Source organism: Mobula hypostoma, chromosome 17 (genome assembly GCF_963921235.1).
Source record: "Mobula hypostoma chromosome 17, sMobHyp1.1, whole genome shotgun sequence".
Classification (NCBI taxonomy): Eukaryota; Metazoa; Chordata; class Chondrichthyes; order Myliobatiformes; family Myliobatidae; genus Mobula; species Mobula hypostoma.
In genome coordinates this window covers 56,824,573-56,842,229 of record NC_086113.1, presented here as the reverse complement: position 1 = coordinate 56,842,229, position 17,657 = coordinate 56,824,573, and the positions used below count along the sequence as shown (strand labels likewise).

Genomic DNA, 17,657 nt, shown 5'->3' with positions numbered 1-17,657 from the left:
AGGTAAGGATAGCCTGCGGCACTTGTAATGAAGTGAGACTGCCGGTGATGATTCTGTTACAGGTGAGAAAGGCTGGGTTGACTTCAGCATTGTGTGCTCAAGGCAGACAAGCGAAGCCTCTGTAGTGAGCCTTTTCCCAGAAAGGACTTTCTAAAACATAGCACCCTTTTAAATAGGGGAGTGGCAAAAACAGACAAAACACCAGAAGGGCGTGAAACATACCCACCAACTATGGCTCTATTGTCTTCACTCACTTCAAAATGCTGGAAGTTTACTTGAAATTTCAATGGATTTTTAACACCTCTATTGTGAATGGTGATTGATCTTGTTATTCAAACATATACAATTTACAATAATCAATACCTGTAACTGATGAGCTAACTCTGTATAAAAATAGTTTTCTGTTCAGACCAGAACAGCGTGGGTGACTGGGTGTGGATGAGTGCCAGTAAAATAAGAAGAATGTTTGAGTCATTAAGCATCCATGTGTTCTGGGCCCTATTATTTTATTTTATTATTGGTGAAAACAGTTGCTTAGAGGTTCCACCGAGATGCCTAACCTTTCGCTTCATAACATGGGAGAAAAGGAATTTGATCACTCCTAAACCCTAGGCTGCTCACCCTTCACTTTTGCCGATTATAGCTCCATTGTCCGCCGATTCAAGCGACGAGGGAGATTGAAGCATTGGAACGGGTACAGATGGCGAGCGCCAGCTGCTTGCTCTGTACCGGAGAGGGGAGAGCTTGCCGCCGTGCCTGGAGTGTCGCCCAAGACGAAAGACTTTTTTTTTCAGTTTTACAGTTTTTATATTGTTTTATTCTTCTTCTTGTTTTTTTTTTGGTGCGTTGACGAGCCTGATCCAGTTTGTTCGCTTTTTTTGTGCAAGAGGAGAGATTTGGGAGCGGGGAGAGGGTGCATGTGCCTGATTTGTTTTGCTCCGTTTTTGTGCGGAAGAACAGATTTGGGGACTGGTGATCGTGCTGCCTTTCTTGGTAGTTTCATGGCTACCTAGAGAATTGAAGGATTTCGGAGTTGTATACGTGGATAATAAATGAACCTTTTGTACTTGTGTGAGACTTGCTATGCTGCTCCTCAGCCTCTGAGCAATATTGTGACTGGTAACTTTTGTTTTCACAGCATAGTTGTTTAGGTAACACAATTCTAAGTGTAATTAGGTTTTACGGTTCTTTGACCCAACAAACATGGAAATGGGATGGTAGGGGTAAGAATGGGGATGGGGTGAAGTATGTTACTGCAGCCAGGAAGGCTCCAGACTAGACTTGGGTAACAGTATGTGCAACGCCTATAGCACTGGTGACTCTAAAACCCCGTTAGCGGTACCTACTGGATGTGTGGCCACCGGGCCTATACTCAGAACAAGTGGGATCTTTGGCCTTAACCAAAGCCATGGAGGGGTTGATGTTATCTGGCCTACATAACACACATATGTGCGTATGTGTATACGTGCATGTATGTGTGTATATGTGGATGATATAAATATATACACACACAAATATACACATATTATACATATACACATATATACATACATATACACACATACACCCCTCCTGCCTGCCCACAATCGCTCTACAGGACAAAGAGGAGGGAGTATGGAAGTCATGGTAAGGGCAAGGATATCCTTGAGCAGTTGTAGTTAAATGAGACTGGCGGAGAACCTCAGTTTATACCACACATGGTGACTGAGGCAGTGTGAACTCAAGTCAGATGAGTAAGACTGCAGTAGTGAGACTTTTCCGGAAAGGTCTTCCAAAAACGTCTCTTTACACAATGTGGAATGCCAGAGACAGACGGGGTAACAGAAGTATGTGAAATATACTTTATTAACTTCAAAATATCAGTGCCTGTCTACTTGAAGTTTTGATTGACTTTAACATTTCCATTTGAATGGCGACTGATCTTGCAAGTAAGGAATTCAAACATATCCCATTTACAACAATCAATATCTGTAACTGATAAGCCAACTCTGTATAAAAATAGCAGTTTTCTGTTCAGACTTCAGAACAGTGAGGGTGATGGGCCATGCTGTTCTCCTTGTGCACAAGTAAAATAAAAGTAATGGTTGAATCCTAAGAGTGTGTGTGTGTGTTCTGTGCCTGGTTATTTTACTTTATTATTGGCAATGACAGTTACTTTGACAGCCTTACCTACAATACTCCTTACATTGAAATAGACACAACTCAGAATAGTACTCCCACTACGCTCAACCTTTCAATTCCTGTCTTTGTATGAAGGCTTAATAATATTTTACCCCGCAACCATTTTAGTTTCCATCCCCATGCAACTCTAGTTTTAAACTCCCTGGAGCGGAAATGACAAACCTTCCTGCAAGGATATTGGTTCCCCTCCCACCCGTATAGGTCCCACTTTCCCTGCAAGAGTGCCCAATGATCCAGAACTCTGAAGCCCTCCCTCCTACACCATCTGCTTAGCCAAGTAGACACGAACCCTGAAAAGCTAGGTTTAAACTGAGCAGCCTTTGTGTATGTGGGCCACTGCTATTGGGGGAAGTGGAGGCGTTGGCGAGAAGAGACAGAGGCTAAGGTACCTTTCTTTCTTTCTTGTCTATTAGTGCCTTGCTAATGTAGTGAGAATGGGTCCAGGGTCTGGTCTTCACGTCAGATGTGAGAATTCTGGAAGACCCCCAGACTTATTGATATGTACATCTGTGTGAATTGCATCTAGCTGCAGCTCCTTACGGACTGTTTTAGGTAACTGGGGCTGCTGCTGGATGACTTTCAACTCATCGGGAGAAAGACTATATAGATGAGAGCTACAAGGAGGTAGCCACCTTCAAGTTGCAGGAAGCAGGTAGTTGGGTGAGTGTCAGGAGAGGGAAAGGGAATAGGTAGACAGCATAGAGTACTCCTGTGGCAGTTCTCCTCAGTAACAGATACCACTTTGGATACCAGTTGGGGGCTAGATGTTCTACCAGGTCAAGCTGCAGTGACCAGGTCTCTGGCACTGAGTTTGGCTCTGAGGTTCAGAGGGGAAGTTGGGAGAAGAGAATTGCAATGGTGATAGGAGATTCAGTAGTTAGGAAGGCAGACAGGAGATTCTGGGACGTGAAAGAGACACTCAGATGGTATGTTGCCTCCCAGGTGCCAGGGTCAGGGATGTCTCAGATCAGATCCACAGCATTCTAAAAAGTGGAGAGGAAAGAGTGAGCAGCTGGAAGTTGTGCTACCTATTTGTACAAACAACATGAAAAGCAGGACCTCAAAGGTAGTAATCTCTATTTGTACCGACAACATGGCTTGGAAAAGGGATGGGGTCCTGAAGGGAGAACATAGGGAACTAGGTAGGAAGCTGAAAAGCAGGACCTCAAAGGTAGTAATCTCTGGATTGCTGCCTGTGCCATGCACTAGTGAGGATAAGAATAGGATGATTTGGCAGATGAATGCATGGCTGAGGAATTGGTGCAGGGGGCAGGTTTTCAGCTTTCTGGGTCATTTGGATCTCTTCTAGGTAAGGTATAACCTGTACAAATATGACATGTTACGCCTGAACTTAAGGACAGGCAGTAGCTTTGAGGGCAGATTCGCTAGAGTTGTTGAGGAGGGTATAAACTAGTTTGCAAGTGTATGAAACAGAGGATGGGCAGTTGGTATACAAGTGTGGAGTGAGAGTGTGAGGAAGGATAGGCAGTTGATAGGGAAAAATTGCAGCAGGTGGGATTGGATAAACAATACATACAAAATGCTGGAGAAACTCAGCAGGTCAGGCAGCGAGTCAACAGTCAACACTTCGGGCTGAGACCCTTCATCAGGACCTGATTTGGACACATGTGGCTGAAGCATATCTAATTTAGTGACAAAGTATCAGGAGCGAGGGTGATGAACTTAGAGCATGGCTCAGGACCTGGGACTAAGAACTAGTGGAGACTGAGGGTACTCGGAATTGTGTGCCTGGAGTTGCAGGTGGGGGGGAGGGTCTGAGTGAACACTTTGCTTCAGTATTCACCTTGAGAGGGACCTTGATGTTTCTGAGGACAGGGTAAAGCAGGTTGATGTGCTACAACACATCTGTTAAGGGAGAGGATATGCAGGAACTTTTATTAGAATATATGACACAGGTCACCCGGTCCATCAAGTCTGCTCCACCATTCCACCAAGACTGATTTATTACCCCATTCTCCTGCCTTGTCCGAGGATCTCACCTGGACTGTACATAACGGTTGTATGGTGGAAAAAGCACAACAGCATCTCTTTCACCACAGACAGCTGAAGTAGTTTGGCAGGAGTCCCCAAATCCTCAGGACTTTCTACAGGGGCACCATTGAGATCATCCTGACTGGCTGTGTCACCAACTGGTACAAGAACTGTACCAGCTCCAGGGCACTGCAGAGAGTGGTGTTCTCAGCCCAGTGCATCTGTGGATGTGAACTTTCCTCTGTTCAGGACATTTAGAGCAGCAGGTGTGTAAAAAGGGCCCGGAGGATCATCAGGGACTCCAGCCACCCCGACCACAAACTGTTTCAGCTGCCATCATCCGACAAATGGTACCACAGCATTAAGACCAGGGCCAACAGGCTCCAGGACAACTTCTTTCACTAGGCCATCAGATTTATCAATACACATTGATCTGATTGTGTACCTGACTGTACATTGATCTGATTGTGTATCTGACTATGTACATGAATACAAAACAATCATGTATAAAATCTTAGCGTTTGAGCAATATTCTTCTACATCTCCCTCCCTTATTACTTGTACGTAGCGACAAAGACGCAACAAAGATTTTTACTCCCTCGTGTTCTGAGATGGATGTAAGAAATAAAATTCTAATTCTCACCATTACATTTGACACCCTGACTAATCAAGAATCTATCAACCTCCGCCTTAAATACACCCAGTGACCTGGCCTCCAGAGCCATACGAAGCAATAAATTCTACAGATTCACCATCTTCTAACTAAAGAAATTCCTCCTCATCTCTGTTCTAGAGGGCCATACTTCTACTCCGAGGCAGTGCCCTGTGGTCCTAGACTCCCCAGCTATCGGGAACATCTTCGCCACACTCACTCTATCAATCTTCACTAGCTTCAATAAGGCCCCCCCCGCCCCCCCCCACTCTTCTGAACTCCAACAGTACAGATCCAGAGTGATCAAACACTCTTTATTATGTGTTAACCCTTTCATTCCCAGGATCGTTCTCATGAACCTCTTCTGGACCCTCCCCAATACCGGGGGGCCAAAACTGCCCAAAATACTCCAAGTGCCATTTAACTAATATCTTACAAAGACTCAGAATTGCATCCTTGCTTTTATATTCTCGTCCTCTCTAAATGAATCTTAACAATGTATTTTCCTTCCGTACCACCCACTTAACCTACAAGTTATCCTTTAGGGAATCCTGCATGAGGATTTGCACCTGATTTCTGAATTTTCTCCCTGTTCAGAAAATAATCTGTGCCTTTATTCCATCTACCAAAGTGCATGACCATATATTCCCTTACATTAGTCAAACACTTCTTTGACCATTCTCCTAATCTGTCTAAGTCCGTCTGCAGACTCCCTGCTGCCTCAACACAACCTGCCCCTTCACCCATCTTTGTATTATCCACAAAACTATCAATGAGGAGAAGATGGCGGCACGACACAGTGCGCGCAGCCTCTCCAGTGAATGATATCTGTTATCTGTCAAGTAGGGGACCGTGCACAATCCTGATTTGATGGAGAAAGACGTGAGAGTACAGAGGAACACCTGGAGAAACTTCTGAAATGCCCGCTTCGCTGCCGCTGCTACTGTGTGGTAACCGGAATCTCCGGAGCAGAAGGCCCCGAATCCTCGGCTTTGCTTGTTTCGGCAGCTGGTGCTAGGTCGAAGGCGCTCGGCAGAGGATGGCGCTCGGTAGGCTGTATTGGAGGGGCTGGTCAGAGGCTCGAAGTTTTCGGACGGATGGACTCGGTGTCGGCTGTGGTCGGCTGCTTCCAAGGCATCGACAGTTGTCGGTGCCTTGGAGGTTTATGGCAGGGAGTTTCTCCCTTTTGCCGCCTGCTATCGGGGACTCGGGAGTCGATCGGGACTTGCGACTTCTTTTTACCGTGCCATGGTCTGTTCTTTATCAAATTATGGTATTGTTTTGCACTGCTGTGACTGTATGTTATAATTATGTGGTTCTGTCAGTGTTAGTCTTTGGTTTGTCCTGTTTTCTGTGATATCACTCCGGAGGAACATTGTATCATTTCTTAATGCATGTATGCATTTCTAAATGACAATAAAAGAGGACTGAGTGTTCTCATAATCTTAAAAAAAAACTATCAATTCCATCATCTAAATCATTGACATACAACATGAAAAAAAGTGGTCCCAACACCGGCCCCGCTACATCCACCTGCATAACACCGCTAGTCGCTAGCTGCCAGCTGCCAATCAGAAAAGGCCGTCCTGATTCCCCCTCTGTCTCCTGTCAATCAGCCAATTCCCTGTCCACGTTAATACCTTTCTCGTAATAGCACAGGCTCTTATTTTGTTTAGCATCCTCATGTGGAACATCTTGTCAAAGTCCTTCTTAAAATCCAAGTAAACAACACCAACAGACTCTCCTTTGTCTACCCCACCTGTTATTTCTTCAAAGAATTCCAACAGATTTGTTAGGCAAGATTTCCCCTCCAGAAAACCTACTGACTTAGGCCTATTTTGTCCTGTACCTCCAAATACTCTGAAACCTTATCCTTAATAATGGACTCCAATATCTTGCCAACCACTAAAGTCAGGCTAACAGGTCTATAATATCCTTTATTTTTGTCTCCCTCCCTTCTTAAAGAGTGGAGAGACATTTGCAATTTTCCAGTCCTCTGGAACCATTCCAGAACCCAGTGATTCTTGAAAGATCACTACTAATGCCTTCACAATCTCTTTAGCAACCTCTTTCAGAACCCAGGCGTGTAGTCCATCTGCTCCAGGTAACTTACCTATCTTTAAATCTTTCAGCATCCCAAGCACCCTCTCCTTGGTAATAAAATACTGTCCAAAAGTCCAAGGCATGTGTAAAAACAAACTTGTAAAGTTAAGCAACACACACAAAATGCTGGAGGAACTCAGCAGGCAGATAGTATCAATGGAAAGGAGTACAGTTGACATTTCAGGCCAAAAGGCCCTTCAGCACGACTGAAGCAAAAAGATGAAGAGTCAGAGTTAAAAGGTAGGGGGAGGGGAGGGAGGAACACAAGGTGAGAGGTGAAACTGTGAGGGGGAGGAGTGAAGTAAAGAGCTGGGAAGTTGATTGATGAAAGAGATACGGGGCTGGAGGAGGGGTAATTCCAATCGCAGAAGGCCATGGAAGAAAGGGGGAGGAGCAAAGGGAGGCACTGGGAAGGCAAGGAGACAAGGTGAGGGGGGAGAAAGGGAATGGTGGGGGGGGGCATTACCAGAAGTTCAAGAAATCGATGTTGCCTCATCGCAACAGTAGAGGAGGCCTTGAATTGACATGTCGGAATGGGAATGGGAAATGGAACTAAAGTGGGCGGCCACTGGGAGATCCTGCTTTTTCTGGTAGACGGATTGTAGCTGATTGGCGAAGCGATCTCCTATGAGAAAAAGCAGGATCTCCCAATGGCCACCCATTTTAATTCCACTTCCCAATCCAACTTGCCAATCCATGTTCTCCTCTACTGTCGCAATGAGACCACACTCAGGCTGGAGGAGCAACACCTTATATTCTGTCTGGGTGGCCTCCAACCTGATGGTATGAACATCGATTTCTCGAACTTATGGTAATGTCTCCCCCCCCCCCCCCCACCAAGACTCCAGCATATCCGTCCCCCTTTTTCCTCTCACCTCATCTCCTTGCCTGTCCATCACCACCCTCTGATGCTCCTCCCCCTTTTCTTTCTTCCACGGCCTTCTGTCCTCATTAGTTTCCCCCTTCTCCAGTCTTGTATTTCTTTCACCAATCAACTTCCCAGCTCTTGCCTTCACCCCTCCCCTCCCAGTTTCACCTTTCAACTTATGTTTCTCCCTTCTCTCTCTTCCACCTTTTAAATATACTCCTTAGCCTTTTTTTTCTCCAGTCCTGCCGAAGGGTCTCAGCCCAAAATGTTGACTTACTTTTTTTCCTGGCCTGCTGAGTTCCTCCAGCATTTTGTGTTTTGCTTGGATTTCCGGCATCTGCAGATATTCTCTTGAATGAAAAGTTTCCAAATATCAAAAATTTTACTATAAGGAGCAGTTAACAGGGGGAACCTCATAGAAACATTTCGAATGTTGAAAGACATGGACAGAGTGGATGTGGCAAAGTTGTTTCCCATGATGGGGGAGTCTAGTACAAGAGGGCATAACTTAAGGATTGAAGGGCACCCATTCAGAACAGAGATGCAAAGAAATTTTTTTAGCCATAGGGTGGTGAATCTATGGAATTTGTTGCCACGGGCGGCAGTGGAGGCAAGTCATTGGGTGTATTTAAGGCAGAGATTGATAGGTATCTGAGTAGCCAGGGCACCAAAGGTTATGGTGAGAAGGCGGGCGAGTGGGACTAAATGGGAGAATGGATCAGCTCATGATAAAATGGCTTGATGGGCCGAATGGCCAACTTCTGCTCCTTTGTCTTATGGTCTAATCAGCAAAAAAAAAACTAAATGCCTTTGCCTTTAAAACTGCATCAATTCTCTTAGGTACAGTGTCATGCAGTTTTATAAGAAAATTGGCTGGTAGTTATTCCAAGAATCTTGGAGAACTTGTCACAGTTCAATTGCAAACTTTAACCATCTCAGTTACTTCTGAATCCAGGTATTCCCAGACAGCCTCGACGATCAGGGCTCTGTGGAGGCCATACCATCTGAAACCATATATTTAAAAAAATCTCAGGTGCCCAAGACCTTTGCACAGAACTGTAGCAACTACACTCACGAATTTCTGGAATATTGCTTGTGTCTTCCACAGTGATGACTAACGCAAAATACTTACCAAGTTCAACCACCATTTCTTTGTCCCCCATTGCTACCACCAAAATCATTTTCCGATGGTTCGATACCCACTCTCGCCTCTCTTTTATTCTTTATTTACCTGAAAAAACTTGGTATCCTCTTTTATATTATTAGCCAGCTTAACTTCCTTTTCCTTTTTTTTCCTCTATTTTTTAGTTGCCTTCTGCTGGTTTTTAAAAAGCTCCCCAGTCCTCTAGCTTTGCACTAATTTTTGCTATATTATATGCCCTCTCTTATTAGGATAGATAATTCTCAGGGGCCAGATGGGATATTCCCCAGGTTACTGTGGGAAACAGGGGAAAAGTTGGCTGCATGTTTGGTGATGACCTTTGCATCCTCACTGGCTACAGGAGTAGTTCCAGATGATTGGAGATTGGCAAATGTCATTCCTTTACTCAAAGGAATAGGGATAACCTTGGGAATTATAGAACAGCAAGTCTTAGGTTCAGTGGCAGGTAAATTATTGGAGAGGATTCTCAGAGACAGGATTTAGGAGCATCTGGAAAAGCATAGTCTGATTGGGTATAGCATGGTTTTGAGGGGGGCAGGCCATGACTCACGGGCCTGATTGAATTCTTTGAGCACATTGATAAAGAAAGAGCAGTGGATGTGGCGTATATGGATTATAGTAAGGCATTTGATAAGGGTCCCTGTGGCATAGTCGTGTAGAAAGCCAGGAGGCATGGGATCCAGAGAAACCAGGCTGTGAGGAATCAGAATTGGCTTACCCACAGAAAGCAGAGGGTGGCTGTATTCTGCCTGGAAGGCAGTGACCAGCGGTATTCTGCAGAGATCTGCTCTGGGATGCATACTTCTGCGTATTTTATAAATGACTTGGATAAGGAAGTGGAAGGGTAGATTAGTAAATTTGCAGATGACATGAAGGTTGGAGTAGTGGATAGTGTAGAAGTTCATAGGTGACAAGACACTGAGAAGGCCAGATGGAGTTCAACCCGGAAAAGTGTGAAGTGATTCATTTTGGAAAGCTGAATTTGAAAGCAGAATATGGGGTTAACAGCAGAATTCTAGCAGTGTGGAGGAACAGAGGGATCTAGGTTGAGCGTGCCAGGCATTTTTTTTTGGAGTGAAGAAGGATGAGAGACAGCTTGATAGATACGTACAAGAGGATAAGAGGCATAGATCGAGTGGATAGCCAGTGACTTTGTATAAGATATATAAACCAGGGCAGAAATGGTTTATACCAGGGGATATAATTTTAAAGAGATTGAAGGAAAGCATGGGACGGGGGTGTTGTCAGAGGTAAGAATTTTTCTTTAAAGCACAGAATGGTGGGTGCTTCAAATGCCCACCAGGGGTGGTAGTAGAAGCAGATACAATACAGACATTTAAGAAAACAGATACAATAGGGACATTTAAGAAACGTGCCTCTGCTGTACTTATGCTCTATGATCTGTTTCCTGAAAGCGAAGATCTAGGTTCTGACTATAAATTTCCAAAATTCTGCAAAGTGGAGAGTTACATCAATCATCTGAAGATAGCCAACATACAGATGAGCGAGCCAACTACAGAACAATTGGACTCAAATCAGAAACAGATGATGCTTGAAACACTCAGCAGGTCAAGGCAACCTATGGTGAAAGAGAAGCAATTAACTTTTCAGATTGTTCCTCAGTGCTCCACCAATTTACACTGGGCACCGAGGAGTGTGGTAGAACACAGAAGACATACCCATAATTCTTTGAAAGTTGTGTCATGGGTATACATGGTCAGAGAGAGCTTTTGGCAGATTGGCCTTCATAAATCAGAGTACTGAGTATAGGAGTTAGGATGTTATTTTGGAGTTGTGCAAGACTTTGATGACGCCAAATTTGGAATATTGTGTGCTGTTCTGGTCATCTACCTGTATGAAATATGTTAATAAGATTAAAAGAGTACAGAGAAAATGTATAAATTGCCAGGATTTGAGGACCTGAGTTATAGGGAAAGGTTGAATAGGTTAGGACTTTTTCCCCTGGAGCGTAGGAGAATGGGGGGAAATTTGACCGAGGTATACAAAATGATGAGGTGTATAGCTAGGGTAAAAATGCAAACAGGCTTTTTCCTGCTGATGTTGGGTGAGACTAGATCTAGAGATCATGGGTTAAGGATGAAATGTGAAATGTTTATGAGGAATACGAGGTGGAACTTCTTCACTCAGAGGATGGTGAGAGTATGGAATGAGCTGCCAGCAGAAGTAGTAAATGTGGGTTCGATTTCAACATCACCTCTCTCCATCTATCTACTGTTACAGTACAAGGTTTTAATACACATAGGGTAGTGCTTCATCAATGATGCTTTAAACATCAGGAGTAGCTGAGACTGCAACATTGGTTTTACATAATAGTTTCAAAATGCTAACTCTACTACTTTGAAACAAGTTTTACTGCATCTCCTGTCATTCACAGAACATGATCAGGGTAATTTCATATTACACATATTGCAGTCCATTATATAATCTGAACATCTTAATTGCAATCTCTCATAATTCATGTCATATTCTCCCAGTATAATCTTCATTAATTAATATCTGGCTATTAACATAATGCACTTTAAATACCAGTCACTCTCCAGATGAATATACCGTACGTGCCATTTCCACTCCAGACACGGCAAACTGTGACGATATCAGGAATAGGAGCAATAAGCAAATTCCTTGTAAAGCAACCAAGTGCAACTATCATGGGCACATTCTCTCCCCATCTCAAAGCTAAATATTTGAGAGAATAAGGTTCTATTTATATTATGGAATAATTCATCCAGTACCCTTCCCGAGATTCTGCTTATAAATGAGTGAGAGAGTTACTCACCGAGATGATATGCCCTTTGAGACCGTGAGCCGAGTCAGCACATTCTATTACCGCACTCAGCTGAGGGTAGCCAACTCCTGTTTTAATTCGGGTCGTGCATACAGAACCTAGAGAGAGGCAGTTACAGCAAATGAACCATGCACTTAGATGGCGACTCACTGCAGTCTCTGGACACGTCAAACCATTTTACAACCACTAGCCACATCGATTTTGTGGCAAAGGGGGCAGCAAGGTTGTGGGAGGATTGTTGCCCAGGGTACTGTGCAAGAGTCCCACACTCTTTTGATTTGAATGGTGGTCAACGGTCTTGGGAAGTCAATTTGCACAGTTAAGTGGAGGTTAAATGAACACCATGATTTGCTTTAAAGAACATCTCTCTCATGATATACTGAAGTACCATCCCAAATTAGGTACTTCATTCCAGGTGTTGGGCTTGAACTAACAACTATTTGATTTTGCTAGCTAAGCCGCATTGACATTTGACAGATTAGTGCACAGAGTACGTATTTTAGCATGATTTGCATTTTGTAAGTGTTGGTGCTCGTGAGTTGGAGCTGCTCATGGTGGGTGGAACAATGAACAACTTCATGGATTGCAGCTTGGTTTTAAATTGTTAATTGAGTTTTAGTGGCTGATTCAATCCCAGATGGGGAGGAAAAAGTCTGCAGGACCAAGGAGAGGAGATGAAACAGTGGTACCAACTAGATTGCTTGGAGAAGGACCAAATAGTGTCTTTCTGTATTGTAACTATTCCCTGCTTCTCTACAGCTAAAACATATATGACACAGAAAATGCTGGAGGAACTCAGCAAATCCGACAGCACCTGTGGAGGGGATATACATTTACTCCCCTCCATAGATGTCACATGACTTGCTGAGTTCCTCCAGCATTTTTCTGTATGTTGCTCAAGATTTCCAGCATGTGCAGAATCTCGCATTTAAATCCTAAGTGATAATTTTTATATAGTTTCTCTGGGTTGAATAAAAGCTGGTGGATAAGGGGTTTAATGTTCTTTTTGTGTTGTGTGATAGACAAACTTGATTGCCACTGCATCTGAAAAGCCTTCATAAAAAACAAGCCATTTAAATGTTTCCTGTGCTTTAGAAATAGGGTCATATCTACTCCAATCCAAATGCAAGTAGGTACTAGCAATTGGTTAACAACTTCAGAGATTATATAGATGATGCATCCAACATAAGCATTACCCAGTTTGTAAACGTACATACACAAACACACACACACACAAAATTATAAACCTTTCTTTCTTAATCTTTTTATTGATTTAAAAAAATACAATCAAGAGGAGAATTAGTTCAAATATCAGTAACCAAGATTAAAATAGATATTGTCAAAATCATAGGTATTGTTAAACCAGTATAAAGTATATAATAAAGAAAGAAAATAACAGTTCTCCTCTTACCAGTTTAAAAGGAGAAAGGAAAAAAAAAACATTGGTTTTTAAATGAAAAAAAACCACTACACTGTATTAAAAAAGCAGAAGAAACAAAACAAAAAAAGGGACTGGGCAGTCCATTTTGAGGATATGACCAAAAAAAAGAAGAGAAAAAGACTTTCTGATCAAATCTAAAACTTCGAAAAAGATTGAAAAAGTAATAAATCAAATTAAATGAAAATACTGATAAAAGGTCGCCATAGTTGCTCAAATTTAAAGGATGTATCAAATGTCCGACTTATTTTCTCTAAACTTAAATAGGACATAATGGAGGAGAGCCAATAAAAGACCGTAGGTGGATTAGAATCCTTCCTCTTCAATAAAATGGCTCTCCTAGCCAGTAAGGTCGAAAAAGCTATCATACATTGAGCAGAAACAGGAATATTTCCTGCTTCCGATGGGATCATCCCAAAAATTGCCGTAAGCAAATGAGGTTGTAAATCCAGATCCAAAACTCCTGATAGTGTTTTAAAAACATCTCTCCAAAAGTTATCTAGATTTATATAAGACCAATACATATGAGTTAAAGTGGCCAGCCCAGTATTACATCTGTCACAAATAGAACTAATATTGGAGAAGATATGCGCTAGTTTATCCTTTGACATATGGGCCCAATGCACTACCTTGAACTGTATCAAGGAATGATGGGCACAAATAGATGAGTTATTAACCGAATGAAAAATTTTACTCCATTGATTATCTGAAAATGACTCTTGAAGTTCCGAGTCCCAAGCGTGTTTAATTTTATCATTAGATACCATTCGTAAACTCAATAACCGTTTATAAATTAGCTATCAACCCTTTTTGAAATGGTTTAAACTGAAAGAGAACATCTATCATATTAGGTGGATAAGCAGAAGGGTAATTTGGTAACAAACCACGTACAAAATTCCTAATATGTAAAAAAGTGTACATTAGATAAATCATATTTATCCGCTAACTGATAAAAAGACATTAAACAGTCCCCTAAAAACAAATCTGAAAAAGTTATTATTCCCTTGGTTTTCCAAATTAAAAAGGCCTTATCCAAAATTGATGGTTTAAAAAAATAATTGAGATAGATATTACTAGAAAGAATAAAATTATTAAACTCAAAGAATCTACGAAACTGGAACCAAATTCTTAACGTATGGTTAATAACGGGATTAAATTCTTGTGTGCTAATCTTAGAATACAAAAAGGGAAGAGGAACTCCCAGTAAAGAGGCCAAAGAGAAACCTTTCACCGAGTTTACCTCCAGATCCAACCATGAAGGACATTCGTGTATATCTGAATAGTGAATCCAAAAAGTAATACTGTATATCAAATATTAATTGCCCGATAGTACATTCTAAAGTTAGGCAAAGCCATACCACCATCCTTCTTTAATTTCTGCAACAAGGGTTTACTCAATCTAGGATTTTTATTGTTCCAAATATAAAATGAAATTATAAAATCTATTCTGTCAAAGAACTTTTTAGAAACAAAAGAGGGAACTGCCTGAAATATATATAAAAATTTCGGTAAAACTATTATTTTAATAGCATTAATTCGACCTATTAATGATAATGTCATAGGTGACCATTTAGAAAGCATTTGTTTGGTGTAGCCAATTAATGGGAAAAAAATGTATAGAGATCCTTAAAGTTTTTAGTAATTTTAATACCAAGATAGGTAAAGTAATTCTTAGCAATACTAAAGGTATTTGATTTGCGGGCAGCGGAGTGAGCCGGAAGCAGAGTGAGGGCTAAGGGCTTTGGCTCAACAGGCTTAGGCGGAAACGGGTGAGGCGAAGAAGGTTTGGTTTTCATTTTTTCCTGATATTTGAGAAGAGTGGGAAGCATGAGCGTGAGGGCAACTCGTTGTTCCCAGTGTCGAATGTGGGAGGTCCTGGAGTCTCCCAGCCTCCTGGACGACCACATCTGCGCCAGGTGCGCCCAGATGCAGCTCCTAAGGGACCGTGTTAGGGAACTGAAGCTGCAGCTCGATGACCCTCGTCTGGTCAGGGAGAGTGAGGAATTGATAGAGAGGAGTTACAGGCAGGTGGTCACACCGGGGCCATGGGAGGCAGACATGGTTAGGAGGGGGAAGGGGAAGGGTCAGGTACTAGAGAGTACCCCAGTGGCTATGCCCTTTGACAATAAGTACTCCTGTTTGAGTACTGTTGGGGGGGACAGCTTACCTGGGGGAAGCAACAATGGCCGTGCCTCCGGCACAGAGTCCGGCCCTGTAGCTAAGAAGCATAGGGAAAGGAAGAGGAGGGCAGTAGTAATAGGGGACTCGATAGTTAGGGGGTCAGATAGGCAATTCTGTGGACACAGTCAGGAGACCCGGATGGTAGATTGCCTCCCCGGTGCCAGGGTCCAGGATGTTTCTGATCACGTCCAAGATATCCTGAAGTGGGAGGGAGAGGAGCCAGAGGTCGTGGTACATATGGGTACCAATGATGTAGGTAGGAAAAGGGAAGAGGTCCTGAAAGGAGAATATAGGGAGTTAGGAAGGGAGTTGAGAAAAAGGACCGCAAAGGTAGTAATTTCGGGATTACTGCCTGTGCCATGCGACAGTGACAGTAGAAATGCAATGAGGTGGAGGATAAATGCGTGGCTGAGGGATTGGAGCAGGGGGCAGGGATTCAGGTTTTTGGATCATTGGGACCTCTTTTGGGGTAGGTGTGACCTGTACAAAAGGACAGGTTGCACTTGAATCCTAGGGGGACCAATATCCTGGCGGGGAGATTTGCGAAGGCTACTGAGGTGACTTTAAACTAGAAAGGTTGGGGGGTGGGAATCAAATTGAAGAGACTAGGAGACAGGAGGTCAGTTCACAAATAGAGAAAGCTAGTAGACAGTGTGTGAGGGAGGATAGGCAGGGGACAGAGATCGGGAGCACTCAGACCAAAGATGTAGGGGAGAAGGAAGAAAAAGATGACAAAGTTGTGTGCTCCATTAAGGATAAACAGAGAGTAAGAAGTGGAGAGTTTCTTAAATGCATCTATTTTAATGCTAGGAGCATTGTAAGAAAGGTGGGTGAGCTTAGAGCATGGATTGATACCTGGAAATATGACGTTGTAGCTATTAGTGAAACATGGCTGCAGGAGGGGTGTGATTGGCAACTAAATATTCCAGGATTTCGTTGCTTCAGATGTGATGGAATAGGAGGGGCAAGAGGGGGAGGTGCTGCATTGCTTGTCAGAGAAAATATAACAGTGGTGCTCTAGCAGGATAGATCAGTGGACTCGTCTAGGGAGGCTATTTGGGTGGAATTGAGGAATGGGAAAGGTGTAGTGATGCTTATAGGGGTGTATTATAGACCACCTAATAGGGACCGAGAATTGGAGGAGCAAATTTGTAAGGAGATAGCAGATATTTGTAGTAAGCACAAGGTTGTGATTGTGGGAGATTTTAATTTTCCTCACATAGATTGGGAAGCCCATTCTGCAAAAGGACTGGATGGTTTGGAGTTTGTCAAATGTGTGCTAGATAGTTTTTTGCAGCAATACATAGAGGTACCAACTAGAGAAGGGGCAGTGTTGGATCTCCTGTTAGGGAATGAGATAGGTCAGGTGATGGAGGTATGTGTTGGGGAGCACTTCGGGTCCAGTTTCAATATGTCATTAGTTTCAATATAATTATGGAGGACTGGACCCAGGGTTAAGATTTTTGATTGGAGAAAGGCTAACTTTGAGGAGATGCGAAAGGATTTAGAAGGAGTGGATTGGGACAATTTGTTTTATGGGAAGGATGTAATAGAGAAATGGAGGTCATTTAAAGGTGAAATTTTGAGGGTACAGGATCTTTATGTTCCTGTTAGGTTGAAAGGAAAGGTTAAAAGTTTGAGAGAGAGCCATGGTTTTCAAGGGATATTGGAAACTTGGTTCGGAAAAAGAGAGAGATCTACAATAAATATAGGCAGCTTGGAGTTAATGAGGTGCTCGAGGAGTATAAAGAATGTAAAAAGAATCTCAAGAAAGAAATTAGAAAAGCTGAAAGAAGATATGAGGTCGCTTTGGCGAGTAAGGTGAAAATAAATCCAAAGGGTTTCTACAGTTATACTAATAGCAAAAGGATAGTGAGGGATAAAATTGGTCCCTTAGAGAATCAGAGTGGACGGCTATGTGTGGAGCCAAGAGATGGGGGAGATTTTGAACAATTTCTTTTCTTCGGTATTCACTAAGAAGAAGGATATTGAATTGTGTAAGGTAACGGAAACAAGAAGGGTAGTTATGGAAAGTATGATAATTAAAGAAGAGGAAGTACTGGCACTTTTAAGGAATATAAAAATGGATAAGTCTCCGGGTCCAGACAAGATATTCCCTAGGACCTTGAGGGAAGTTAGTGTGAAAATAGTAGGGGCTCTGACAGAAGTATTTCAAATGTCATTAGAAACGGGGATGGTGCCGGACCATTGTCCTTTTGCTCATGTGGTTCCATTGTTTAAAAAGGGTTCTAAGAGTAAACCTAGCAATTTTTG

At 42.7% G+C, this 17,657-nt stretch overlaps 2 protein-coding genes across 2 annotated transcripts in view; one reads left to right on the top strand and one right to left on the bottom strand.

The window, feature by feature from the left end:
• Window positions 1-17,657, top strand: part of LOC134358048 (ataxin-1-like) — a 478,119-nt gene that overhangs the window by 340,261 nt on the left and 120,201 nt on the right. The gene's annotated exons all lie outside the window — the stretch shown is intronic.
• Window positions 1-17,657, bottom strand: part of LOC134357748 (GMP reductase 1) — a 93,463-nt gene that overhangs the window by 23,571 nt on the left and 52,235 nt on the right. The window contains exon 6 of the mRNA XM_063069376.1: window positions 11,756-11,862. Coding sequence (XP_062925446.1) covers window positions 11,756-11,862 — 107 coding nt within the window. The remainder of the gene's footprint in view (window positions 1-11,755; window positions 11,863-17,657) is intronic.